General features: G+C 43.6%; 1 protein-coding gene across 24 annotated transcripts in view; it reads left to right on the forward strand.

Annotated features, from left to right (window-relative positions):
- The window catches only part of CELF2 (CUGBP Elav-like family member 2), an 834,627-nt gene that overhangs the window by 296,891 nt on the left and 510,000 nt on the right, over window positions 1-27,736 (forward strand). The window contains exon 1 of one of the 24 annotated variants that reach the window (XM_081957856.1): window positions 12,185-12,322. The exons of 22 other annotated variants lie outside the window; for them this stretch is intronic. In XM_081957856.1, the coding sequence (XP_081813982.1) occupies window positions 12,318-12,322 (5 nt within the window). In that variant the 5' untranslated portion in view covers window positions 12,185-12,317. Of the gene's footprint in view, window positions 1-12,184; window positions 12,323-20,139; window positions 20,223-27,736 lie in introns of those variants that run through there. One more of the 24 variants, XM_081957839.1, reaches the window with a different exon arrangement.

The raw sequence follows: 27,736 nt of genomic DNA on the forward strand, positions 1-27,736 counted from the left end.
GCACTTATAATTATTGATCTATGGTATTACTTTGTTACGAAGCATCCAAATACTCTATGCATCACTGAACTGAAATATATCAACCAAACAAAATGTGTAAGGTTGCCAAAATTCAAAAGGCAAGGAAAGTGAAAACTGGTCGAAGCTAGCAGGAATGCACTTAGGGACAATATTACAAAATGCAGAATGAGAGTTGGAAGGGACACTGGAGGTCTTCTAGTCTGACCCCCTCCCTGCTCAAATCGGAGGCCCTGTACCATGGCTGTCCAATCTCTTCTTGAAAACCTCCACTCCACTCACAATTTCTGGAGGCAAGCCGTAACGCTGATTAATTGTTCCCATTCTCAGGAAGTTTCTCCTTAGTTCTTCGGTTGATTCTCTCCTTGATTAGTTTCCGTCCGTTGCTTCTTGCCCTGCCTTCAGGTGCTTTGGTTGACCCCCCTCTTTTGTCTGACAGCCCCTCAAATACTTTCAAATTATAAGGGGAGGAAAAAAGGAAAATAATGAAATATTGGTTTTGGTTTCATAGACCACTTGATAAATAAGGTCCTGAGGCTTATTCCGATAACTCCTTATATGATCACTTGATTATAAATGGTAACCATGATTGCCTTAAAGTCAGACTATAATATGGAGGAAATTTTTATTTCACAATTGTGAAGGAGAGAGGATGAAGAAAGAAAGAAAACAAATTACCCCTTGGCTCCAAACATTTGATGCATTGAGGAGGGGGGAGGGGGGGAGAGACAAATGAAGTAATCTGGTAGTCTCACTGCTGTGTTGAATACCAGAATTTTGGCATAATGGTGAATGAATTATATTATCTTGCAATTTCTCGTCATCACTGCTTGGCCTTTGAATAAGACAAGTCCACCAAAGGTATGGTTTTTTTAAAAACCTCCTCTTTGACTCTATGACTTTTCATTGCATTTTTGTTCGGCACGGTCAAAGCGTCACACCCCATTGTGGTTTAGGGCAGGGTTCGGCAACCTTAAAGAGCTGCAAAGGTCCTAACCGGAATCCCACCCATTCAATTCTGTAGCCGACCGGAAGTCTGGTTCCCACACCATAGAGCAGTGATGGCAAACCTATGGCACGCGAGGTTTGTTTTGACTGCTCCGGAGGCTTCAGGGAAGCGTCCTGAAGGTCCCTGAAGACCTCCGGAGGGCTTCCTGGCGGGAGGGGGAAGCCTCTGGAGCTTGGGGAGGGCGAAAAAAGCATGCACAAAATGGGGGGGTCGTGCCTGTAGTGCGCGCATGCTCACTAGGGAGGGTCGCGCATTGCATTATGGATGCGGCCCGCCCGCACATGACCCCCCTGCGCTCCCCCCACTTATGGCATGCGAGCCAAAAAAGGTTCGCCATCGCTGCCATAGAGTCTCCTCCTAGTGCTTTTCTTCTGCTGACTGGAAGTCCGGTTCCCCTACCATAGAGTCTCCTGCTAGCACGGCATCCTTTTCCCTCTACCTGTCCTAACCGAAAGCCCTATCAATTGTGGAGCTAACCAGGTGAGAGGGAGCCGCAGCAGAGGGATGAAAGAGCCACAGGCGGCTCCCGAGCCGCAAGTTGCTGACTCCTGGTCTAGGAGACTCATTCTTAGTCTCTAAACTTTAGGAAGGTTTACAAGACTCTCCAAAGGGACCCATGTGCTTCTCGGGGTCCCACGTGAGCTAACCAACACTCCCTCCAGCTAAGAAAGCCTGAAGCGGGCAGAAGGAAGGATGATGTTGACCCCGTCTCATGAACATAGCTGCTTCTAGGATGGAAACCAAACAGAAGAAATAAACGTCTTGGTTCGTTTATTATGCCCTCAATCAACTAAGCTTGTAATTGATTGATTTGGGAAGGTCAACCAACGGAAGTATGGGTGGGGTTTTCCAGTTCTGGGATTTATTTAGTTGAAATACAAAATAAATATTAAAACAAGGCAAAACAAAACACTGAACTGGCATTGGTAAAGCTATCTCACCCTCGAAAGAACTTGTATTGAAACAGCCTAAGAGGGTAGGCCCGAAAAACTAAAAGTGAATGTGTTTTCGCTGTTGTTAAGAATTGAAATGCCGACATTAAAGGAAAACACCGTCCCATTATTTTCCTTTTATTTTATCTATTATCTGTATCTATTTTATTTGACATGTTAAGGAGAACAGTTTCAAAATCTCACACAGCAGTTGGGAGAAAGTGTTTCTGCTTTTAAAAAAATATTACTAAAATTTAAATCAACCAATCTCTCTCTCTCTCCCTCTCTCTCTCCCTCTCTCTCTCCCTCTTTCTTTCTTTCTTTCTTTCTTTCTTTCTTTCTTTCTTTCTTTCTTTCTTTCTTTCTTTCTTTCTTTCTTACTTTCTTTCTTTCTTTCCTTTTGGCTTCCAGAACTACATTTGACATAGCATTACTGCCTAATGTATACAAACATTGCTAATGCACCAGAATTACAACACTCAATGCCGTTGTACTCTTAGCTCAGCCATTAAAAATACATTAATGTTTTGTTTTCTGCAAATTGGCTCCTTTTGCCTGTAATTTATTCAGCAATAACTGCTATTTTTATACATATATTTCCCTGTAAAGTTAATAAGGCCATTCTGAAAGCTTTTGAGTTGTGGAATAGCAACTAAGTGCAGCCACGTTCCCGTACTTTTGCCTATCTAGTATTGGGATTATGCTTTGCATTTTTGTGTATTTTCTAGGGTTGTTGCGATTAAGTGTCCCGGTTGGGGGGGGGGAGTGCTAATTATTCTTTAGCCCTGAACTAACCTCTTACCAGTCCATCTTGTTATTTAACCCATCATGTTTGACGCTGGAAAATTATATTTTTTGGCTTAATTGCCTTAATTAAGCAATGAGCGTGGATGCTTTTGAGTCTCAAAAGGACAATGGAGCAATGACACCACAAGACAGCAGTTGCACTCATTTTTGTGGTTGCGAAACAAGCTGAGAATACAACCAGGGGGTGGGGGGAGAGAAAGACCATGATTGGCCTCATTTTAGAAACAAATCTTTCTTGTGTGCAAATGTGACTTTTTGTTGTCTTGCTTTTCTCGAAGAAAGAAATGCAATCATAAATAAAAAAATATCCTGTGCAAATATTGTGCATGTGTCAGAGTTTGTTGCAGCAATCACATCCAGAAAGCACACTCAGGTAACTGATTCATCAGGATTCATTAACTTCTCTTTATATATAATATAACACATGAAGTAAATATAAAATACCAAAAGCAGGTTTTTCCAACATGGTAGCAAATACAAGCAAAACACAGGCAGAGGAGAGAGGTTTCAGTTTCAGAGCAGCGCAGCAGGCTAGTTTTGAACTCAGCACAGACTCAGAGCTACAGAGCTAAGCCACACCCAGGCTCCAAACAGTTTCAGCTCCCATTGGCTGACCTTGTTACTAAGCCCTATTCCAGTTCATGAATACTACACTGACACTGACTGTTTATATCTTGCTGCGTTCCATCCTCTTTCCTCGATTGCATGGATTTTTGAACGCTATAGGAAGGTGTACACGTAGTCCTTGACCTACGACCACCAATGACCCTCTCCCCCCCAAGATTTTGGTTGTTAAGTGATTTTGTTATATTGTACTATATTAATTTATTTGATTCTTTCGGTTAGTTTTTATTGTTTTAATTGTGGTTTTAAATGCTGTAAGCCGCTTTGAGTCGCCATGGGTGAATAGGCAGCAATATACATTTAATAAATAAATACATCTGGTCGTTGGCATTCAATCAGAACAGGAGAAGCTTCTTGGATGCTAAGGGAAACATTTTCAAGGGAAAAAGATCCCAAGAAAATCCATTTACTTTTTTCGAAAAGCACTTTTGGGACACCTTGCCGCACACTTCAAGATAACAGCTGTTTGGAACACACAGGATGGTCACAAGAGAGAGAAAAGTTCAAAGCGATGGAGAACTTTGCTCCGAACTAAGTGCTTTTAACTTAAGTGGTTTATAAATTCCCAAGCCAAGGCCAAACACTGTGAGGTCGAAGTTGAAATGAGGAAGAAATAGAAATAGGAAGAAGGAATGGCTGGATATCCCCTTGATACATTCTTGGTAAATATTGGGCTTCAATTGCTTCAAATATTTGTTGGTTTGGCGATGACACCATAATCAGTTTCTGAGAACTCCATTATTTGGCACCCCAAAGAGTCATTGCGTTTATTTTTCTCCCCCCTCCCATCCCCACCCGACTTTTCTTGATACTTTCCCCCCCCCCCCCCTTTTGTCCTACATTTTAGCCTGTGGTGCATCTGGCATTGTCAGAACTAAACTCATGAAGAGTGAAAATAAAGGTCTACGGGGACAGGGAAAAGCTTTATAATGAGCAGATATTGGAATCATACAGGCTGCAGAACTGTAGGGGTAGTCCTCGACGTACCACCACAATTGAGCTCCAAGTTTCAGTTTTTTAAGTAAGGCAATGGTTAAAGGAGTAGCATCCTGCGACCTAGTTACCTGCGGGATCGTATTCTGCCCCATACATCCCTACGACCCATCCGCTCGCACAGAGAGGGATTTCTCCAGGTGCCGTCCACCAGACAGTGTCATGGGGCGGCGCCTAGGAGCAGAGCCTTCTCTGTGGCGGGCCCAGCCCTGTGGAATGACCTCCCCCCGGATATTAGGACCACTACTGACCTCCGCTCCTTCCGTGTCAAGCTCAAGACCCACCTTTTCCAAATAGCTGGCCTGGCTCAACCATAACTTCGTAACGCTCCTGATGGGTTTTTTTTTTTTTTTAATTTAGTAATTTTATTTAAGGGGATTTTAAATTGTGTTTAAATTGTCTTTCACTTATAAGTCAACTCTCCTCCATGCACATATGTATATATCTCTGTTCTTTTTGTATATATGTTTGTCTTATGTGTATTTTTATCCGTTTTGATTGTACGCCGCCCCGAGTCCTTCGGGAGAGGGTTGCGGCTAATCAAATAAAATTATTATTATTATTATTATCTCATTTTATTTATCTATTTGGCCACCAGTTCACTTGTGCTCGCGCACGATGTTATGCACATGCCCAGAAGTGTCCGGGTGGGTAGGCGGGACTTCCTGCCACCGCCACTACCGGTTTGCCCGATCCGGGCTGAACCAGTAGCAACCCACCTCTGATATAGATGGTTGCATTATCCCGGGGTCATGTGATCACTGTAGGTAACCTTTCCAAACGGCTTCTGACAAGCCAATGGGGTGTGTTAGGAAGCTGGATTTCTTTAAAGACCACGTGATTCGCTTGACAACTGCAATGATTTGCATAACTGCCATGGCAAAAAAAAAAAAGATTGTAATATCGTGCCCGATTCATTTTTGCAATCGCTTCGCTTAGCAACCAAAATTCTGCCCCCCCCTTGTGGTCATAAGTCGAGGACTACCTGTATAGCTTCGAAATAAATGCAGATAATTGCGGTCGGTTGTCTTTCTCCTGCTCACCTAAATGTAATTTTCACCCTCCGTTGTCGATCAGGTCTGCAGGAGCAGATTTCGCAACCGATTTCGCAACAGACCATCCCCAACCACATTTTAACGAAGGGCTTTGTGCAAATGTAGCCTGTGTGATTATTGATGATGCAGGGTGTTATGTAATCTTACACAGGGGGAGGGGGGAGGAGAAGGAGAGAGAGTTGAATAAATTATCTTTAACTGTGCAGAAAATACATTTTGCAAATATTTTGGCAGTGCACAACTGATCCTGCTTGAGTCAACTTGAGCAATTGGCTTGGAAGGCACCTGCTGGGGTGTTCACTCCATTGCAAAAGATTTGCAGTCATGTTCCCTTAAGGCTCATCAGTGTCTCATTTTTATTTATCGCGCTGAAAAGAAGAATGGCTCTCAGTTTGGGCCCAGGGGCCGAGTCTGCAGTAAACTTTTTTTCCTGCTTGCATTTCTCGATCAACAAAGGTCTGCACTTATAATTGTTTTCTTTTTAAAAATAATAATAACCAGATATACCTATGTACTATTTGACTCCTTTTTAAAGGAAAGCAATATTAGGCAAAGGACTGAAAAAGAATAAACAAATGAAGCAGAATAAATGAAGAATGAGAGAAACAAAAAAGAAGTATAAAGTTCCCCTCGCACATATGTGCTAGTCGTTCCCGACTCTAGGGGGAAGTGCTCATCTCTGTTTCAAAGCCAAAGAGCCAGCGCTGTCCAAAGACATCTCCGTCGTCATGTGGCCAGCATGACTCAGTGCTAAAGGTGCACGGAACGCTGTTCCCTTCCCACCAAAGGTGGTCCCTATTTTTCTACTTGCATTTTTACCTGCTTTCAAACTGCTAGGTTGGCAGAAGCTGGGACAAGTAACAGGAGCTCACTCCGTTACGCGGCGCTAGGGATTCGAACCGCTGAACTGCCGACCTTTCTGATCGACAAGCTCAGCGTCTTAGCCACTGAGCCACTGTATTCTAATTTATATCATGGTGTTTAAGCCATGGTCGATCAGAATCTTCTGGAGTGGGCAGTCATGACAAATTCAATTAAATAAGTAGTCAACCTTATATGGACTTTTATCTATATTAACCTCTGCAGCCCAACATGGCTTTTGATCAAGTAATGCTTTCACATGGTGCCTTTTAATAAGATGGAGGAGAGATTAAACAGCCTTAGTTGTATTTGTGACATGCTACTTCAAAAACAAAAGTTTGTTGAATATGGCCCTGTTTGAGCCAATATGGAACACATATACAGTGGCAATCCAATTTTATCTCAAGAATTCTGCTGCTATCCTATGCAAGATAGGATTTCTAATCTAGCGACTAGTGTCCAAACTAGACAGTTTGGTATAGTGATCAAGTTGCTGGTCTGGAAATCAGAAGACTGTGAGTTCTAGTCTCGCCTTAGGCATGAAAGCTGGTTGGATAACTTTGGCCAATCACCCGGAGACTGTGAGTTCTAGTCCTGCCTTAGCCATGAAAGCTGGTTGGATAACTTTGGCCAATCACCCGGAGACTGTGAGTTCTAGTCCCGCCTTAGGCATGAAAGTTGGTTGGGTAACTTTGGCCAATCACCAGGAGACTGTGAGTTCTAGTCCCGCCTTAGCCATGAAAGCTGGTTGGGTAACTCTGGCCAATCACCAGGAGACTGTGAGTTCTAGTCCTGCCTTAGCCATGAAAGCTGGTTGGGTAACTTTGGCCAATCACCAGGAGACTGTGAGTTCTAGTCCTGCCTTCAGCCTGACAGCCAGCTGGGTGACTTTGGCCAAAAAGACTAGGAGACTGTGAGTTCTAATCCCACTTTAGGCATGAAAGCCAGCTGGGTGACTTTAGACCAATCGCCAGGAGACTCTGAGTTCTAATGCCGCCTTAAGCCATGAAAGTTGGCTGGGTGACTTTGGCCCAGTCACCAGGAGACTGTGAGTTCTAGTCCTATCTTAGGCATGAAGTCAAAGGGGTGACTGGATCAGTCACGCTCTCTCAACCCAACCCACTTCAGAGGACTATTGTGAGGAAACTAGGAGGAGGAAGGCGTGTCATGTATGAACTTTTCCTATAAAATAATAATAACAAAAACCAAATCAATAAATAAATACTGCTGTTCATGTCTTAGCTAATTAAATGCCCTTGCAATATTAACATATAGCCAGTGATTGCACCGTATCCTTAAATTCTTTCCACCACAAACCTTCTCATTTTCTAAAGCAGCCTTTTCTCAAATAGGTTACTGTCCCCCAGATGTTCTGAAATTACAGCCATTTCCTCATCCCAACACACATCTGGAAGGCCTCCGTGCTGGAAGGTTGGGCTGAAATGCAGATTCTGCAGAAACACCCTTGCAAAGCAACAGCTTCCTCCTCCTGGGTTTTTTAAAAAACTTCTTCTGTGGCTTCGTACACTATTGAGTTGTGTGTCTATTTCCTCCCCAAATGTCTGCTATCAGATTTGGGGTCAGCCAAGCAGGCACACACCCTGTGCTCACTTGCTAGGAATGATTTCAGCTGAAGCAACACTTGACTTGCAGCTTAGATTATTCACCCAGCATCCATTAGTGATGAAAACTTCTGGGTGGGTGGAACTTGAAGTGAAGGTTGTGAATTGTACCAATATAGATGTACAAATAGAAAAGAGTATTTGTAGGTCAAGGCTCTGGGTGCGCTCTGGGCTTGGTTGTTTTCTTGCAGACGTTTCATTGCCTAACTAGGTAACATCATCAGTGCTAGAAGGGAATGGGCTGTTCTGACCTAGACTTCCCAAGATCATGAAGCAGACTCCTCGTCCTGATAACCCCTCTTTTATTTAGGTTAAAGGGAATTCCTCTCCGGCAAAGTCCCGACAAACAGTCTTTCATGAGATTTCACAAGTACAGACCTTTGTCAGTCTTGGAGAGTTGCCAGGCCGATATCTTCTAAATGCCATGCTGTAGCAGCAATTACTTGGCAAGAAGTCAAGAACAGATCTTCCCCCTAATGAATGGAATTAATTGTCTCCTGCAAACTCCCCTCCCCTTTCACTCCTCTTTATTCCCTATGGGAGGGGCCATTCACAGTCTACCTGTGCCTTTACTCCCAAGTCGGCCCTTGTTCCTTAGCTATTCTCTTCCCCTGGCACCTCTGCACATGCGCACATCAGGAACATGCTCCAGCTTCAGCCCCACTGATCTCCGACTACGAAGGCAGCTGATAACTATCAGACGACCCTAGCCCCCGCTCTCCGTCCGACACAGAGCCCTCATCTGAGCCTTCCCCAGACTCCAGGACTGGCCCATGTTCCTCCCCAACCCTCCTCACTGTCTGAATCTGCCACCAGCTCTGCTGGCCGCTGGCGGGCCACAACATGGGGTTTGTTTTCTCTAGTATACAAGTGGCTTGCCCTGTCAGTGTTGGTGAAGGAAAGAAAGAATGTTGCTCCCAAGAACCAACAATGGCAAGCTGCTTGTATATAAACCGAAAGCAAACCCCACTCCCGTCTGGACTGATGATGTTACCTAGTTGGGTAATGAAATGTCTGCAAGAAAATAGCCAAGTTCAGAGAGCATTAAGGACCCCACAGATCTACTCTATTTGTAGCTGCAGATTTGCTTTATTGTTTTGGCTTGGTATTACCCTGACAGCAATGCTGAAGGAAAAGCAAAATTAAACTGGTCAAAACCCATTTGAATTAAGATTCAATCTATCTTGCTGCAAGATTTATGTTTACTGTGATGTGGCATGCAAAATGTTTTCTAAACGCAAGTAGTCCTCAACTTATGACCACAATTGAGCCCTATTTTTGTTTCCAACTGAGACTCGAGTTAAGTGACTTTGGCCACATTTTACAACCTCAAGCAGCCGAATCAGATGAGGAGGGGAGGAGTCAGGGTCAGCATCAAAGCAACCTGGGAGCTCCGAGGGGGAAGAGGGAATCGAGTCGTCAGAGATAGAGACAGAGGTGGAGCCTGGGCCGTCCATCAGCCCTCAGATGGTGAGTCAACAGCCCCCAGGTCTGGACGTGACTGATTAGGAAGAGGAGGAACAGCTGGGTCCAGTGCCTGACCCGTGGATGCGCAGAAGGCAGAGGAGAGGAGAGCAGTGGAAATCTATGGGCCGGTCCTTGGGAAGGAAGAGCCATTGCTGCTAGCGAAGCCCCATCCTACCTCTGAGGATAAAAGGCAGAGGGGCAGAGATGAATAGATCTTCTGATCAGAGAGACTTGTTAGCCTGTATTGAGAAAGAAACTTTTTGCTGACACTCATAATAAAGAAATCATTGATTTAACTACAGAAGGTTTCTTGTGTTTGGGGAACTGGGTTAAAACACATGTCACTTTTTTTTCCTTGTAATTTTGGACGGTCACTAAACGAATGTTATTTTTTTTATCAATTTTGATCCTTCCATTGCTGAAACATCCCTTCAGTTAGGAGAGGACTTCTTATCCGATTATCCGGCCTACACACAACCACGCATTCATGAGCACCTCTAACGTACAACTCTAGCAATTTTTTTCTTTAAAAAACAAAAGTTAGAAGTGGACCTTGGCCGTACATGCCACAGATTCTCTGCAGGACGAGGGAATCGTTCTAAAATTAGACTCTGCCATGCCGGGAACGCTTGGAGCACTTAAGGTTCCTTTTGCAGTAATATTTCTTTTCTGAGATAAGCATAATAATGTGTCACATTAGCTTCCGCCGTTATGCTTCAGGGCGCAAGGCACTTAGGTGACGAGTGAAACAAGCAATTAAGTGTTTATTATTGAGGTTTGCCATCAGGACTGGTGCCTAGGAGAGAAACTCATGAAAAATGGAAGGCAGGAACCCCACCGTAAGGCCTGTTGATTGAGTTGACGTGTTTTTTGGGGGGAGCAGAGATAACAGAATAACGAAGTTGGAAGAGACCTTGGAGGCACACTTGCCCAAAAAGACTGTTGTGTGCCACCTCTAGTTTGCCATCACGACCCAATACCGTTCCAAACAAATGGCTATCCAACATCTTCTTAAAGACTTCCAGTGTTGGGGCATTCACAACTTCTGAAGGCAAGTTGTCCCACTGATTAATTGTTCTAACTCTCGGGAAGTTTCTCCTTCGTTCTAAGCTGCTTCTCGATTAGTTTCCACCCATGGCTTCTTGTTCTACCCTCAGGTGCTTTGGAGAATAGATTGATTTTTCACACACACACACACCTTTCTATTGCCTAGGGCAGGGGTGTCAACTCGATTTCACTGAGGGGCACATCAGGGTTGTGTTTGACCTTGGGCAGCTGGGGTGGGCATGGCCAGAGTGAGTATGGCCAGCTCAACGTCCCTCATGTCGGGGGGCAGTGCCGGTGGTGGCCCAAGCGTTCCCAAGCTCTGTTTTTGGCTGCGAAAAATTTGGTAGCGGAAATTTTGAGTAGTCTGGAGAACCAGTAAATATCACCTCTGCCTGGCCCCGCCCTCGTCTATTCTCTGCCTCCCGAGTCCCAGCTGATTGGGAGGGAATGGGGATTTTGCAGTAACCTTCCCCTGCCATAGTTTTCAATATAATGTATTGACTGTTTATTGAAAGAAGCAAAGGGCATATCTTCAGACAGGACCATTTTCATTTGAGAAGAAGACTCACTTAACAGTGGATAGAAAAAGGACCACATAGAATAGAATAGAATTCTTTATTGGCCAAGTGTGATCAGACACACAGGGAATTTGTCTTTGGTGCAGATGCTCTCAGTGTACATAAGGAGAATAATATACATTTGTCAAGAATCATAAGGTACAGCACTTAATGATAGTCATAGGGTATACAAATAAGCAATCAGGAAACAATCAATATCAATATAAATCGCAAAGATACAAGCAACAAAGTTACATTCCTGCAGTCATAAGTGGGAGGAGATGGGTGATAGGAATGATGAGAAGACTAGTATGAATAATAATGCAGGCTTAGTGAATGGTTTGAGAGTGGTGTGGGAATTATTTGTTTAGCAGAGTGATGGCGTTCGGGGAAAAACTGTCCTTGTGTCTAGTTGTTCTGGTGTGCAGTGCCCTAAAGCATCGTTTTGAGGGTAGGAGTTGAAACAATTGATGTCCAGGATGCAAGGGGTCTGTAGATATTTTCACGGGCCTCTTTTTGACTCGTGAAGTGCACAGATTCTCAATGGAAGGCAGGTTGGCAGTAATTGTTTTTTCTGCAGTTAACCTGGGTGTGCGCAGATTATACAGTCATGATGACGGGATTGAGATAACCGATTATAATTTTCCCAAGTAGTTCAAGAGAACCTGCGGCTTATTTTGTGTTGTTGGCAGAAGTTGACTGAAATACACAAAATCTTAGGCAGCTCCACAGGCCAGACCTAAGCACCCTGCGGGCTGGATCTGGCCCCGAGGCCTTGCATTTGACACGGTACGGTTTTCAACTTTTTCTTCACCGTGGACTTCCTTTAAATACCTTTGGTGGCCACGGACCACCAAGACTTAACTCAAGGCAGGTTAGTAGTCGTTGGTGGTACATTTAACCTCTAGCCTCCATCAAAGGCAAGAGCGAAACTGAGTTGCATCACTGAGTACTAGGAACTTAAGTAAGTTTCTTTATGCTTCTTTCGTGATGGGCATGAAAGTAGGAAATGTAGATCTTTAAAAAAACAGCTTGAAAGGCTTCCTAACGAAGTAGGAGACCCTCTATTTTTCCCCTTAAAACCACTGATAAACCTGCTAGCATTTCCCCTCCCCTCTCTCAAAAAAAAAGCATTGGCTTAGTGCAAATGAGACTTCTCATCAGTAACGGAAGCTGTAGCCTGTGACGAAACCACAAAGGAAACGGAGAGGCCGTCGTGAAACCTTTGGGTTGCAAAGACGCACACTCAGAAGTACCCAAAGCGTTGCGACGCAGCAAAAAGAAGCGCGAGGAACTGCCCCTAATTCTCAGATCTGCACCAAGACATGAGGTACTGTGTCATTTTTGCCTTTCCCCCACTGAATATGTCTTCTATTTTCGCCTGAAGGAAGCTTCTCCTATGGGTTCTGAAGAGGGCTGAGAAGTTGAGGGGTAGGTCCCACCACTGAGGTCGCCCAGCAAAATTGGTCTTGTTTTTCTTTGAAGAAAACTCAGTTCTAGTTGTAGTGCATGGCAGCACAGGTTAGAACCGTTAGTTAATGAAAAGTCAGACCAATTAATCAATGTGGCAACTTGCCTCCAGACATTGTGGGCTGTTCCAACACCTGAGGTTTTTAAGATACTGGACAACTGTTCGTTTGAAATGGAGTAGGGTCTCCTGCTTGAGCAGGGGGTTGGACTAGAAGACCTCCAAGGTCCCTTCCAACTCTTGTTACTCTTCTATTCCTGGGTTGGAAAAAAAAAGGAAGGACTTCCTTTCATAGAAGGTAACCTGGCCCTTGTCCATGAGGTAGAAAAAAAAATGTAAAAATGGTTTCCATGAGTCGAATTTTTTTTTTCACATGTCAAAGATCCTGTTGCTTGTTTTGGGGGAGATGGTTTTTTTTTTTTTTCAATTTGCTCTTTCGTGCTTTGTTCCAGAGGTTCTGAATTTGCTTTCAAATTCAGAAAACACGATTTTCCCATTGGAATAATGAAGTGACTACATTGTAAACTCAATGATTATAGTGTTGTGGAAAGGTGGCTCTCACACCCATTTTGAAAACTAAACAAGAGAGTGAGTGGGATCGGAGGTGATTATCATGGCTCGTGGCATGGTCAGCCAGATGTTTAGGCTGGGCTTGGCCCTTTGGTCCACCTATGGAGTCCTTCTCAAGGATCGTATTATTATTTTTGCATCTGGAAGAACTCTTCGCCGGAGTGAGATCGATGGATTAGCAGCCATGTTGGGCTTTCTCTATCTTTCACTTTTATTCGCCTTCCTCTTCTTCCTCTTTTGACTTCTGCTGGTTTCCCCTCTGATACATTTTGAGCTTCTAGGGTTGGTTCTTGCTATGTGAAACTACTACTCTACGAACTACGTATGAATCATCTGAAGGAAAGGGCCTATTGTTCCCTCATTCTGTAACCATAAAAAGGAGATTCTGAATTTCAGGTTGGTCCTTCCTTTCCTCCTTCCTTCCTTCTTTCCTTTCTTTCTTTCTTTTTCTGCTTTTCTTTCTTTTCTTTCTCTCTCTGTCTTAATCACTTCCTTCCTTTCCTTCCTTTCCTTCTTTTTTTCTTTATTTTTCTTTTTTCTTTCTCCCTCCCTATTTCTTAATCTATTTTTCCTTCTTTCCCTCCTCATTCCCATTATTATTCCTTCCTTTCTTCCTTTCCTTTCCTGTTTCTTTCTTTTTCTGTTTCTTTTCTTTCTTTCTCTCTCTTAATCTCTTCCTTCCTTTCTTCTTTCTTTCTTTCTTTCTTTCTTTCTTTCTTTCTTTTTCTTTTTTCTTTCTCCCTCCCTCCCTCTGTCTCAATCAATTTCTTTCTTTCTTTCCTTCCTTCATTTTCCTTCCCATTATTCTTCCTTCTTTCCTTCCTTCCTTCCTTCCTTTCTTTTACTCCCCGTTCCTTCCTTCCTTCCTTCCTTCCTTCCTTCCTTCCTTCCTTTCTTTCTTTCTTTCTTTCTTTCTTTCTTTCTTTCTTTCCTTCTTTCTCAGAAGACATGTCCAATAGGGCAGCTACAGAGAGATTGACTGCAAACTGGTTGAGCTCGCAGTCTGTCTCACTTTTAAGAATTCACCAGCCTGCAGCATCTATTTTGGTACGGTTGTCTCAAGTTTGGGCTATCAACTTGCATCCAACCACTTATGTTGCTTCCCCACCCAAGGTAGAGCATCTATATGACCTCATGGATGACTTTTCAGGCTTGCCAAGATATGGATGGAGCCAGACACCCAAGCTGCTCCTTTTTAACGGGCAACATTGCAACTGGGTTTTGTTTGGGGTAGAGGTTATTTTTTGCATTTGAGTTATTTTTGACATAATATCCCAAAAGTGTTTTTTTTTCCCCAAAAGGCAACCGGAGTTTTCTTTGTTTTTCCCTGAAGACATTTCACTTCTCATCCAAGAAGCTTCCTCAGTTCTGAAGATGCTTCTTGGATGAGAAGCGAAACATCTTCAGGGAAAACAAAGTCTATTTGCTGTGACATAGATAACTGAGAATCTCCAAAGACATTTTGACATAATGATTAGCAAATTGAATACTTCTGTTATGTGGCTGTAAGTATTAAGTTGTCCAGTCCACCTAAACCAACAGAAGACAATAGAAGACTCTTAAAAGAATAAAATAATATACATGGCTTTTGTCCCAGTTCTCTAAAATAAAATCTGACAGGTTTAATACCATTAAGGGTTTTATTAATGGCTGTTAGTGGCGTGTTAGCAAAACATCTGACATACCTAAAAGAAAAACTGATCTGATAAAAAAATTGCCTTATTGCCTTAATAAAATGATGCTCGTAGTAGTAGCCATAGCAATATCTACTATTGCTGCTGCTGCTGCTACAGCCGCGGCTGCAGATTTATTAATATCTGAGACAATTTACAGAGGAGCATAAGCATAAAGCAACATGTGGAAGTTAGCAGTCTAAATTTAAATGTTAAGGAGAAAGAGAGAATATGCAGTGAACAGTAAATGCAGATAAAAGCGAATTAAAGTAATGATTGCCAAGGTTGGCCTATTTCGGGCTAGATTATCCAGAAATCAGATGAGATGTTTTCTCTAGAAAACAGGGTTAAATCTTCCATTTCTAATTAAAGCATCCTGCCTCCCTTAAGGCAGTCTTTGCTGTTCTCTCTCTCTCTCCCTCCCTCTCCCTCTCTCCTTCTCTTTTTCCCTCCCTCTCCATCTCCATCTCTCCCTCCCCTTCCCCTCTCCGTCTCTCCCTTCTTCCTCTCTCCTCTCTCTCCCTCCCTCTCCATCCCCCCTCTCCCTCTCTCCTCCTCTGTCTCCCTCTCCATCCCTCCATCCCCCTTCCCCTCTCCCTCTCCCCTCCTCTCTCTCCCTCTCTCCCTCCCCCTCTCTCTCCCTCTCTCCTCCTCTCTATCCCTCCATCCCCGTTTCCCTCTCCCTCTCTCCTACTCTCCCTCCCACCCTCTCCCTCTCTACATTCCTTCCTCCCCTCCCTCTCCGTCCCTCCATCCCCCTTCCCCTCTCCCTCACTCCTCCTCTCTCTCACTCCCTCTCTCTCCCTCTCCATCCCTCCACTCCCCTTCCCCTCTTCCTCTCTCCCTCTCTCCCTCCCCCATTCCTCTCTCCTCATCTCTCTCCCTTTCTCCTCCTCTCCCTCCCTCCCTCCCTCCCCCTCTCTCTCCCTCTCCCTCCCCCCTATAGTCAAACTATTCTCCAAGGCACCTGAAGGCAGGACAAGAAGCAATGGGTGGAAACTAATGAAGGAGAGAAGCAACTTAGAACTAAGGAGAAATTTCCTGACAGTTAGAACAATTAATCAGTGGAACAGAAATTGCCTCCAGAAGTTCTGAATGCCCCAACACTGGAAGTCTTTAAGAAGAGGTTGGATAACCATTTGTCTGAAGTGGTGTAGGTTTTCCTGCCTAAGCAGGGGGTTGGACTGGAAGACCTCCAACGTCCCTTCCTATTCTGTTATTCTATTCTAAATGTAAAAACTCGCCTTGGATTCTGACTTTCTGGAAGATAAGAACAAGACGGAACGAGACCAGTGAATAAATAGTCCTGCATTAGGCTGCAATACCTCCTCGCAAACATGAAAATCATAGAATTGTGTTCCTTTGCTGATGTGAGATATATTTTTAAAAATGCTATCTCAGCTTTCTCCAAACCTTTGCAACGAAAGACAACAGTATAGCTAAATCCTGCATAATCCTGCTGTTGCTCCACTCTGGGGCCGTGTCTGACCTATATTTTATATCTTGGTGCGATTTACTCATTTTTAAAAATCGAGCCCATGGCTTTATTTTCATGGCTGTGCTTTACACACGGGTTTTAAAAAAACAGCCTTGGCTTTCACCATCTTGGCACTTAGGGCAAAGCTTCAGCATCGGCAGATAAATCGGCTTCAAACGGTGTGTTCAATTCTGGCAGGGATCATGTTGTTGTGACTTGAATTTTGCTGACGCGCTCACATTCCGTAGTAATGGGATTCTCCCTTTGCAAATAGCGACATTTGGTCTCATGGAGAAGGAGGAATCCCACCCGTCTGACATCGAAGATTAGATTGCATAGCTCCATGAGATGCTTTGCGCTGAGAAACCTGTTGCCATACTTAAAGGCAATAGCAATAGGCCATAGATTTATATACTGCTTCATAATGCTTTACAGCAGTGATGGGATCCTACCGGTTTAACAACTGGTTCGATGATTGCGCGCTTTGCCTGCGCATTACCTTCTGCATTACTTCCGGGGAGGAAAACAGCTCCCAGCTACCGGTTCGCCCAAACCGGTCCGTCGGAGCTACCGGTTCGCCCAAACCGGTCCGTCGGAGCTACCGGTTCGCCCAAAATGGTCCGAACTGGTAGAATCCTACCCCTGCTTTACAGCCCTCTCTAAGCGGTTTACAGAGTCAGCCTATTGACTCCAACAATCTGGGTCCTCATTTTACCAACCTCGGAAGGATGGAAGGACTGAGTCAACCTTGAGCCGGTCAGGATTGAACTCCTGGCAGTGAGCAGTGAGTTAGCCTGCAGTACCACTGTATCACCACGGCTTAAAATAATTGTCTGTGAACTCAATATTCAGTTTAAATGCAAGTAATTCTCGATTTATGAGCATCATTTGGACCAGAGTTTCTTCTGCAAAGTAAAGTAGAACTCATCATCTCCTGGCTGATTGGCCCAAACCCAGTTGATTCTCATGCCTAAGGGTGGGACTAGAACTTGTCCTCTCTTGGTGATTGGCCCAAAGTCACCCAGTCAGTTTTCAACCCTAAGCAGGACTAGAACTATCAGACTCCTGGTGATTGGCCCAATGGCCCAAAGTCACCCAATTGGTTCTCATGCCTAAGGGTGGGACTAGAACTTGCCCTCTCTTGGTGATTGGCCCAAAGTCACCCAGTCAGTTTTCATCCCTAAGCAGTACTAGAACTCTCAGAGTCCTGGTGATTGGCCCAATGGCCCAAAGTCACCCAATTGGTCCTTATGCCTAAGGGTGGGACTAGAACTTGCCCTCTCTTGGTGATTGGCCCAAAGTCACCCAGTCAGTTTTCATTCCTAAGGCAGGACTAGAAGGCAGTTTGGTTTCACTCCTGTTGCCTTAACCACTATGCCCCACTGACTCTCTGGAGCGTTACATAAAAATAATTCCATTTCTATGTGATGTATTCGAAGACATCTGTAACCTCCGACCTCCTCCTGGTGAAACATAACCTGCCCTTTCTACAGTTCACCCTCCTTTAGTCCAAGCACTTTAAAACCCTGCTGTTTCTTGCAGGAGCATCACTTGTTAAAAAGGGCCTTTGACATTTAGCAATTATTTCCTTTTATATCTAGTTGCAGACGATGGAGGTGCCCTCGGACGTCATGCCATGCAATTACTTGAGATAACTCTTTAGAGCAGAGAACATTTGCAAGATGACCCCGGGGCTGAGAAACCTTTTTTCTCTTCATTCTAGATTGTGGTTTTATTACAAGAAAGCACCATTATTTTTGAAATGCTGGAGTCTTGCGAGGTCCGAGTCCTTCTTATTGACGAGTGCGTCAGTCTGTGTCAATTTTGCATGCAATCATTTGCATGTTTCCCTCCTTTCTGCATCAATCTGCAATTTCTTTTTACAAGATATAAGGGGGGGGGGGGTGAGAGAGAGAAAGACAGACAGACAGACAAACAGAAACAGAGAGAGAATGGAGAGGCAGACAGAGAGAGACAGATACAGATACAGAGAGAAAGTATCTATTTCTGTATGCATATGCCTTTCTTACTTGCTTCCACAATTTTATCCTGAATCTCTTACTTTAAGTGCAGTGTCATATATTTTTAAATCAAGACTTAAGACCACCACGTTTTTTTTAAATGCATCTGACATGCTTTGAACACGTGTGCTTCAAAACCTGGACTCAACTAAATGATGATTGAATATCCCTACACTAACAGGAGGAATAAAGACCGTTTGGGTTACTTCAAATATTAAATGTCTTTGCAATTTGGGACAATCGCCAGGAGACTGTGAATTCTAGTACTGCTTTAGGCATGAAAACCAGCTGGGATATTTTGGGCCAATCACTAGGAGACTGTGAGTTCTAGTCCCGCCTTGGGCATGAAAGCCAGCTGAGTGACTTTGGGCCAATCACCAGGAGACGGAGAGTTCTACTTCCGTCTTAGTCATGAAAGCTGGCTAGGTGACTTTATACCAGTCACTCTTGCCCAGCCTAGCCCAGCCTACCTAACAGGGTTGTTTTTATTGGGGGGGGGATAGGAGGAGGAAGGAATATTAGATCAGTTTGCTGCCTTGACTTAGCTAAAAATAATAATTTGTAAATACATTTTAAAAAGCTAAAATAAATATAATATAAAAGTTTTTTTAAAATCCCCAGATTTTTTCAGTTGCTTCTTGCTGAGAAGATACTGCTTCCCCTGATTGTCCTTTTTGGTCCTTTTTCCAGTTCTGAAATACCCTGTGTTGTTGTTTTTTAAATGAACCTTTAGATTCTTTAGATAAAGCCATCGAGGGGAGATTCTCTGAATTTCTGCAACTCAGAAGAATCTTATAAGTGTTTCTGAACCACAGCGACTTTACGAAGCATGGACTTCCACTCCCAGAATTCCCCAGCCAGTATTTGCTGGCTGGGGAATTCTGGGAGTTGAAGTGCATACCTCATAAAAGTCACTGACATTGAAAAATAATGATCTATATCTGTGAGAGTGAACCTATGGCACATGTGCCAGAGGTGGCATACTCTGTGGGCATGCGTGCCATCACCAGCTGGTCTTCGCGGATGCCGGAGCGCCAGAAAACAGCCTGAAAAGAGCCCCCAAAATGCCCAAAAAACAGGTCATTTTTGGGCCCGTTTTCAGACCGTTTTTGGGCCCTTTTCAGATCATTTTCAGGCCTTTTGGGGGCTGTTTTCAGGCCATACTTGGGGCATTTTCAGGCCGTGTTTGACCTGAAAATGGCCCAGAAAATACCCCAAAAAACAGCCTGAAAATGCCCCCCAAAGAGCCAAAAACAGCCGAAAAACAGGCATGCGCATGTTGGCCAGTTAGTCTTTGGGTTTCTGGTGCTGGCCAGTGCGCGCATTCGGGCATATGCATGCACACTGGCCACCTGGTCTTTGGGTTTACAACACACTGGCGTGCCCAAGCACACACACATCCACGCGTGTTCTGGTTTGGGCACTCAGCAGCGAAAAGGGTTGCCATCGCGGGTCTATACAAATAGGAGGGGCAGGGCGTTCCCCCTTTGAGCGCACTGTCGCTTTAAGAGAACGGTTTTGCAGTTAAATGCCCACCCTGTAAATATTCTGCAAAGTGTACCCCTTTGTGTTTGATGGGGGTGGGGGGAGGCTTTAAGAATTACAATCTTCCAGAGGATTTTTCTTAGAGGTTCTTTCTCCTCCTCCCCCCCCTCCCGTGGCATAGCGCATTGCTTTATTCTACTCTGCCCGCTAAAGGGGTGGAAGGGGGTCACCCTGACCCCTCTGTTGTTAGCATTTCGTCTCTTGACAGCTGACACCACTATTCGGAGAAGAAAAATATGGCTTGCTAAAAGGGCCCATTATCAGCTCTGACAGCTGCTTGTTGTGGTCCTAGCCATGTCAGCCTTCAACCCCTTCCTCCCCTCCCCCTCCCTCCCTCCTTCAAAAATAAAATTTTCAAAAATGCCCTTTTTATTCTTTTCAACCCAACGGAAGGTTGGAAAGAAGAAATCACCCAAAGTGGCCGGAGACTCGGCTTCTCCGTTGGCAGGATAAATCTCCAAGAATCCAACAAGAAGGTAATGCGAAGAAAAAGGGGGTTTGAAAATGAACCAGATCTGATGGGGGCTAGGAAAAAAAAGCATGATTCCCTTTTTTAAAAAAGCAATAATTCTCATAAAACAATTTATGGATCTTCCTTCCGTCCTGGTTAGAATTGGAGTTTCTAACAGAGGGACAAACAAACCATGCAAATGTAACAGTGTAAACTGAGACACAGACATAACCATGTTTTAATTAGAGCCTCATGCGGGGGGACACAACAGGCCCCACCCAGATTGGATAAACAAACAAACAAACACACACACATAAACAGAGAGAGAGAGCATTTATGCACACTGTCTGATAAGACCTTGGGGAGAATGTGCATTGACACATACCTTGTTTCCCCAAAAATAAGACCTCCCCAAATAATAAGCCCAATTGTGCTTTTGAGTGCATGCGCTAAAATAAGCCCTCCCCCCAAAAAAAGCCTAGGGCACTAGGGCTGGCAAGAGTGCGCCAGAAACAGGGACAGAACTTCTGGCTCTCTCTGGATCAACTGATGAACAGCTGGAGCCTGTTCCCAGTGTGCGCATGCGCAGAGTTACCAGACAAAGGGAACAGCTAAAGAACAGGGGTCAACTTGGGAGTAAGGCCACAGGTGGATGATGAATGGCCCTTCCCAGAGGAAATAAAAAAGGAGCGAAAGGGGAGTGGAGTTTGCAGGAGACAATTAGTTCACTTCATTGGTTCGTGACTCTCCAAGACTCCTTGCCAAGTTCTGCAGATATCGGCCTGTCAGCTCTCCAAGCCAGATAAGGTCTGTGACTGTAAATCTTCCCTTGAAAGACTTTGCTGGGTGATAATGAGTAGAATTCATAGTAAATTAATAAAAAGGGGTTTTTGCTTCATGCTCTTGGGAAGCCTCATTCAGAACACAGACGTTTCATTCCCCAACTAGGTAACATCATCATATAGCACTGATGATGTTATCTAGTTGGGTAATGAAATGTCTGCAAGAAAGCCACCAAGCTGAGGGAGTACCAAGGACCACCGTTCAACCGTGAGGTACAAATATTCTCTTCTATGTTCATATATTATCTGCATAGCAAGTTATTGTGTGGAGGAAAAAGAATCAACATCTGAAGATTTCACAAGTCTCCCAAGATATGTTTACATGTCCTCTGTCTTTCCTAACATTAGAGCAGAAATTCCCGGTCCAAGTATTCTCCATCTGTGAGGATTTCAACATCCAAAATTCCCCATCCGGCATGGGCATTGTAGTGAATTCTAGGAAGTGCAAACCACACATTTGGAGATGCTCCAGAGCAGAGAAGCTTTCTTTTATTTCTGTTTTATTTTTACAAAAAAAAAAAGCTCATCCAACAACGTGGAATAGTGGGAGACATAAAATAGACAAATGGAACTTTTCACATTTCTTTTTTCCAGGATTTCATCAACTCCATCCAACCACAACTTTCTCAAATCTTCCTTCTGGGAGTTTTTATTTTTATTTTTTGGCACCGGGGAACAACAGTATAAAATTTAGAAAACTGCAAATCATCTTCAGGTTTCTCCTCTTTATCCAGCAAGAATAATTAAGCTGGTTTCCATTAAATGCAAACTCAGTTCCTCCCCCAGTCATATTCTCCAGATACTCCACAGTAACTACAAACACTGTACAAATTCACTTACTCGTATTCCAAAGGTACTCAGCACAATAACTTTACTGTCTCCAAAGTTTTCTAATTTCAATAACAGCAATTTCTCAAATTATATTCAAGTATAGGTAGTCCTTGACTTACGACCACAATGGAGCCCAGCATTTCTGTTGTTAAATGAGACTTTTGTTAAGTGCCCCATTTTACGACCTTTCTTGCCATAGTTGTTAAGCGAATCACTGCAGTTGTTAAATTAGTAACATGGTTGTTAAGTGAATCTGGCTTCCTCATTGACTTCACTGGTCAGAAAGTCACAAAACGAGATCACATGACCCGGGTCACTGCAACCGTCATAAATATGAATCTGTTGCCAAGCATCTGAATTTTGATCATGTGGTCAAGGGTGATACTGCAATGGTTGTAAGTGTGAAAGACGGTGATAAGTCAGAATAGAATAGAATACAATAGAATAACAGAGTTGGAAGGGACCTTGGAGGTCTTCTAGTCCAACCCCCTGCTTAGGCAGGAAACCCTACACCACTTCAGACAAATGGTTCTCCAACATCTTCTTAAAGACTTCCGTTGTTGGGGAATTCACAACTTCTGGAGGCAAGCTGTTCCACCGATTCATTGTTCTGACTCTCAGGGAATTTCTCCTCAGTTCTAAGTTGCTTCTCTCCTGGATTAGTTTCCACCCATTGCTTCTTGTCTTGCCTTCAGGTACCTTGGAAAATAGTGTGACTCCCTCTTCTTTGTGGCAACCCCTGAGATATTGGAACACTGCTATCATGTCTCCCCTGGTCCTTCTTTTCATCAAACTTTCTTCAGTGTTGTTGTAACTTTGAACAGTCCCTAAATAAACTGTTGTAACTTGAGGACTACCTGTATGATGTGGGTTGCTCAGTTTTAACAGGCCATGTTGCAGGAACTTAGCTATTTCCCACAAATTCTGCTCTAACATAGTGGCTTATTGTGATTTGCAAACCCAGCCTAAATCCTATGCCTTTAGTATTTAAATCAGGCGTTCCCCACCCCACCCCTGCTGTTTTTAGGACGTTCTTTTAGACAATGAGTTCAATAAAACAAGGAAAAATAGAAAAACAAGACACTATCTCTAGCAGAATGAATTTGCTATTCCAGTTTGTCATGTTGTTCTGTCAAATAATAACTTCTAATAGAATAGAGCTGTACAGTGTTGCAGAAATAACCCGAAAAAGTCCTCCAGAGTGCATAAAAGCTCGAATATAGCCTCTGCCTGCACTTTTTTAAATAGCTGTATTTTTTTTCCTGGTGGAGTAAATGATGTCAAAATTCCCATACAATTCCTGGCTGGGGAATTCTGGGAGTTGAAGTCCGCAAGTCTTAAAGTTCCCAAGTTTGACACCCCTGTTTTACAGTGCAAATTTGTATGAGAACGGGCTTAATATATCTGGGTTTTAAAACAAATAAATTCTAGAAATATGGGAGCCTCCAGATGGCCATCAGTGGACAGCATTTGAAGCCGCATAGCCAATTTGCGAGTTAGTACATTTGTCAGCAAGATTCCTTCCACAACCCAATTTCCTTCTGGGTCTCAGTTTTATTCCGGGAGGGTCCCGGAAGCATCCTAAGAAATCAGAAACTCTGATACAATTACAAATTTCCTCTTTTTTTGTTTCTAATGTAAGATTGGGTGGTGAGAATGTGAACACATATGAGGCTCTTTCTCTGTCTAAAAGGAGATTGATTTTACCAATGAATTCCAAAGAGAATATGTTTTTACATATTCATTCGCCTCTCAGTTTATCTGTATATCTGTGTGTATATCTGTTTTTCTAACTCTATCTTTATCCATTCAGCCATCTTTCACCTCTCTTTCTCTTTGTTCAATTTCCTTTAGCCCTTCTTTCCTCCCTCCCTCCCTTTGCCTGTCTTTATTCCTCCCTCTCTTTTTTCTCCCCTTCCTTCAATCCCTTCCTCCTTCTGTTTTGCTACTTTCCTTCCTTCCTTCCCCCTCTCTCTGTTTTCTTCCTTTCTTCCTCTCTCCCTCTTTCTTCCTTCCTTCCTCCCTCTCTGTTTTCTTCCTTTGTCCCTTTCTTCCTCTCTCCCTCTCCCTTCCTTCCTTCCTTCCTTTCATCCTCTTTCTTTCTTTCTATCTGTCTTTCTTTCTTTCCTATCCACATCTGTGTACATATGTTCTTTATCTCAGGCACACAGAGCACAGTTCCTCTTTTCTTTTCTTTTCTTTTTTAAAAGCATGATGTTGCATAACAACCAGGCTTTTAAAAAGAAGTTGCATAAGTACCAGAATTTCTTCGGGAAAGTGAAATGGCATAGCAAAGCCATGAAGTTAGCTCCTTCCTGTTGCTGTTGATAACTGCTGTGTAAAAATTTAACCGCCAGCCCAGCGCTGACCAAAGTATTTAATTCATTAATGAACAGTTCTTCTGAATCATCCAGTAAGGACATTTCTTTTGGTGGGATGCAAACAAAATGCAAACATTATAAGCGAGAAAGAAGTGATAGCTGGTATAAACACAGATAGTCCTTGAGTCACGACAACAATTGAGCCCAGCGTTTCTGTTGCTAAGCGAGACATTGGTTAAGTGAGTTTTGCCCCATTTTATGGCCTTGCTTAGTGAATCTCTGCAGCTGTTAAGTTGTTCAGTGAATCTATCTTTGACTTTCCTTGTCAGAAGGTTGCAAAAGGGGATCATGTGACCCCGGGGCACTGCAACCGTCATAAACGTGAGTCAGTTGCCAAGCATTGGGATTTTGATCAACAAAGCAACAAAGATGATTAGGGGACTGGAGACTAAAACATATGAAGAACGGTTGCAGGAACTGGGTATGTTTAGCTTAAGAGAAAGAAGGACTAAGGGAGACATGATAGCAGTCTTCCAATATCTCAGGGGTTGCCCCAAAGAAGAGGGAGTCAAACTATTCTCCAAGGCACCTGAATGGGTGGAAACTAATCAAGGAGAGAAGCAACTTAGAACTGAGGAGAAATTTCCTGACAGTTAGAACAATTAATCAGTGGAACAGAAGTTGCCTCCAGAAGTTGTGAATGCCCCAACACTGGAAGTCTTTAAGAAGATGTTGGGTAGCCATTTGTCTGAAACGGTATAGGGTTTCCTGCCTAGGCAGGGGGTTGGAATAGAAGACCTCCAAGGTCCCTTCCAACTCTACTATTGTATTGTATTGTATTGTATTGATCACGCGAGCATGGGGATGTTGCCAAATAGTCATAAGTCATTTTATCCAGTGGAGTTCTAACGTCGAACAGTCGGTAAATGAACTATTGCAAGTTGAGGGTTATCTCTAGATGCCCTCTGAAGGACATTGTCCAGGCTGAAACCAGTCAGGCTGACCAATGACTTAACAACCCATGTGTTCTTCTTCTGGATGAGTTATAAATGTACAGCCTCCATTGTCTGTGGAGATTCTCAGTCATCCAGGTCCTAGTTGTGCTTTTTCAAAAGGCAACTGGACTTGTCGCTGTTGCTGTTGTTTGGAGGAGGCAATGTGTGATGGTAGGGAGATGGAAGGATAGCGATGAGCCGCGGTGGCGCAGTGGTCAGAGTGCAGTACTGCAGGCTACTTCTGCTGACTGCCGGCTGCTTGCAATTCGGCAGTTCGAATCTCACCAGGCTCAAGGTTGACTCAGCCTTCCATCTTTCCGAGGTGGGTAAAATGAGGACCCAGATTGTTGGGGGGCAATATGCTGACTTTTTAAACCACTTAGTATAGCGGAATATAAGTCTAAGTGCTATTGCTATAGGTAGAATAAGAATAGAATAGAATAGAATAGAATAGAATAGAATAGAATAGAATAGAATAGCAGAGTTGGAAGGGATCTTGGAGGTCTTCTAGTCCAACCCCCAGCTCAGGCAGGAAACCCTGCGCCACTTCAGACAAATGGTTATCCAATCTCTTCTTGAAAGCTTCCACTGTTGTAGAATTCACAATTTCTGGAGGCCAGTTGTTCCACTGATTAATTGTTCTAACTGTCGAGAAATTCCTCCTTAGTTCTAGGTTGCTTCTCTCCTTGATTAGTTTCCACCCATTACTTCTTGTCCTACCCTACTGTCAGGTACTGACAGTTGAGACTGGATGGTGGGGAGATGGAAGGTCAGAACCTATCTTTCCATCCCCCCCCACCTCCACCATCACAACTGATGAAGCTTCTTGGACAAGAAGCAAAACTTCTTCTTCTTCCTCAAAGACAAACAAACAAACACAGTCCCTTTGCCTTTTGAAAAAAAAAAACCACGTATGGCCTCCATTGCACAACCTTTTTTTTATTGTAATGCGACACTACAATATGATGTGTGCATTCACTGCTTGATCTTGCAAACATGTCCCAACAATTTTGCCTTGTAGTTTCAAATGTTGGCTGATAATGTGTCCCTGCCGGGCCCAAGACCAGGTATATGCTCATTCCTGATACCATTTTAGTATCTGACCACTTGCAAAAATTACAGTTACAGTTTGGGATCAGTGCGGAACAGTTGGCTTAGGACAGGGGTGTCCAAACTTGGGAACTTTAAGACTTGTGGACTTCAACTCCCAGAATTCCCCAGCCAGGCTGGCTGGGGAATTCTGGGAGTTGAAGTCCACAAGTCTTAAAGTTCCCAAGTTTGGACACTCCTGTCTTAGGAATCCACTCCTATGGAAACATTTTAAGTGAAACAGCACGGAATAATCCATTGGTCAAACTGACAACTTGCTGACACAAGGAACCAACCCAGAGTATTAATCTCTTCGGGATATGATATTTTTCAACCAGAATGTTGCCTCCATTTGGGAAACTCTGTAGGCAGTGTGCATTAATCATTTCTGTATCTTTTTTATCTACCAGGATGCTACATTAGGAACTCACTGGGTTGATTTACATGGCACACTAAGCCACCATTTATTTAAACTATGATTTATTAAGCTATATGAAACAGACCCGCACTAGATTTTGCACAGTACAGAACAGAATTAACAGAGTTGGAAGGGACTTTGGAGGTCTTCTAATACAACCCCCTCCTCAAGCAAGAAATCCTATACCGTTTCAGACAAATGTCTATCCAACATCTTCTTAAAAACTTCCAATCTTGGAGCATTCACAACTTCTTGAGGCAAGTTGTTCCACTGGTCAATGGTTCTCACTGTCAGGAAATTTCTCCTCAGTTCTAGGTTGCTTCTCTCCTTGATTAGTTTCCACCCATTGCTTCTTGTCCTGCCTTCAGGTGCTTTGGAGAATAACTTGACTCCCTCTTCTTTGGGGCAGCCTTTTAGATATTGTAATACTGGTATCATTTCCTCCTTTCCATTAAACTAGAAATACCCTATTCCTGCAGCCATTCTTTATGTGTTTTGTGAAGTCCCCTAATCATCTTTGTTAATCCTCCCTACACTCTTTCCAGAGCCTGGACATCTTTTTTTTATACTAGACATGAATTTATGTAAGGGAAGGATCAAGGGGGCTCTGAATTTAGCCTCTAAGAATGTGAAAGACCCCTGTCACACACACACCCCAAAGGAACTTTGTTGTTGTTAGATGCAAAGTTGCGTCTGACCCATCGCAACCCCATGGACAACGTTCCTCCAGGCCTTCCTGTCCTCTGCCATCCTCTGGAGTCCATTTAAGCTCATGCCGACTGCTTCAGTGACTCCATCCAGCTTCCTCATTCTCTGTCATCCCTTTCTTCTTTTGCCCTCCATCTCTCCCAGCATGAGGCTCTTCTCCAGTGAGTCCTTCCTTCTCATTAGGTGGCCAAAGTCTTTGAGTTCCCTCTCCAGGATCTGGCCTTCTAAAGAGCAGTCAGGGTTGATCTCCTCTAGGACTGACCGGTTGGATTGCCTTGCAGTCCAAGGGACTCGCGGGAGTCTTCTCCAGCACCCGAGTTCAAAGGCCTCCATTC

Source organism: Natrix helvetica (genome assembly GCF_964273705.1).
Source record: "Natrix helvetica genome assembly, chromosome: 6".
NCBI lineage: Eukaryota > Metazoa > Chordata > Lepidosauria > Squamata > Natricidae > Natrix > Natrix helvetica.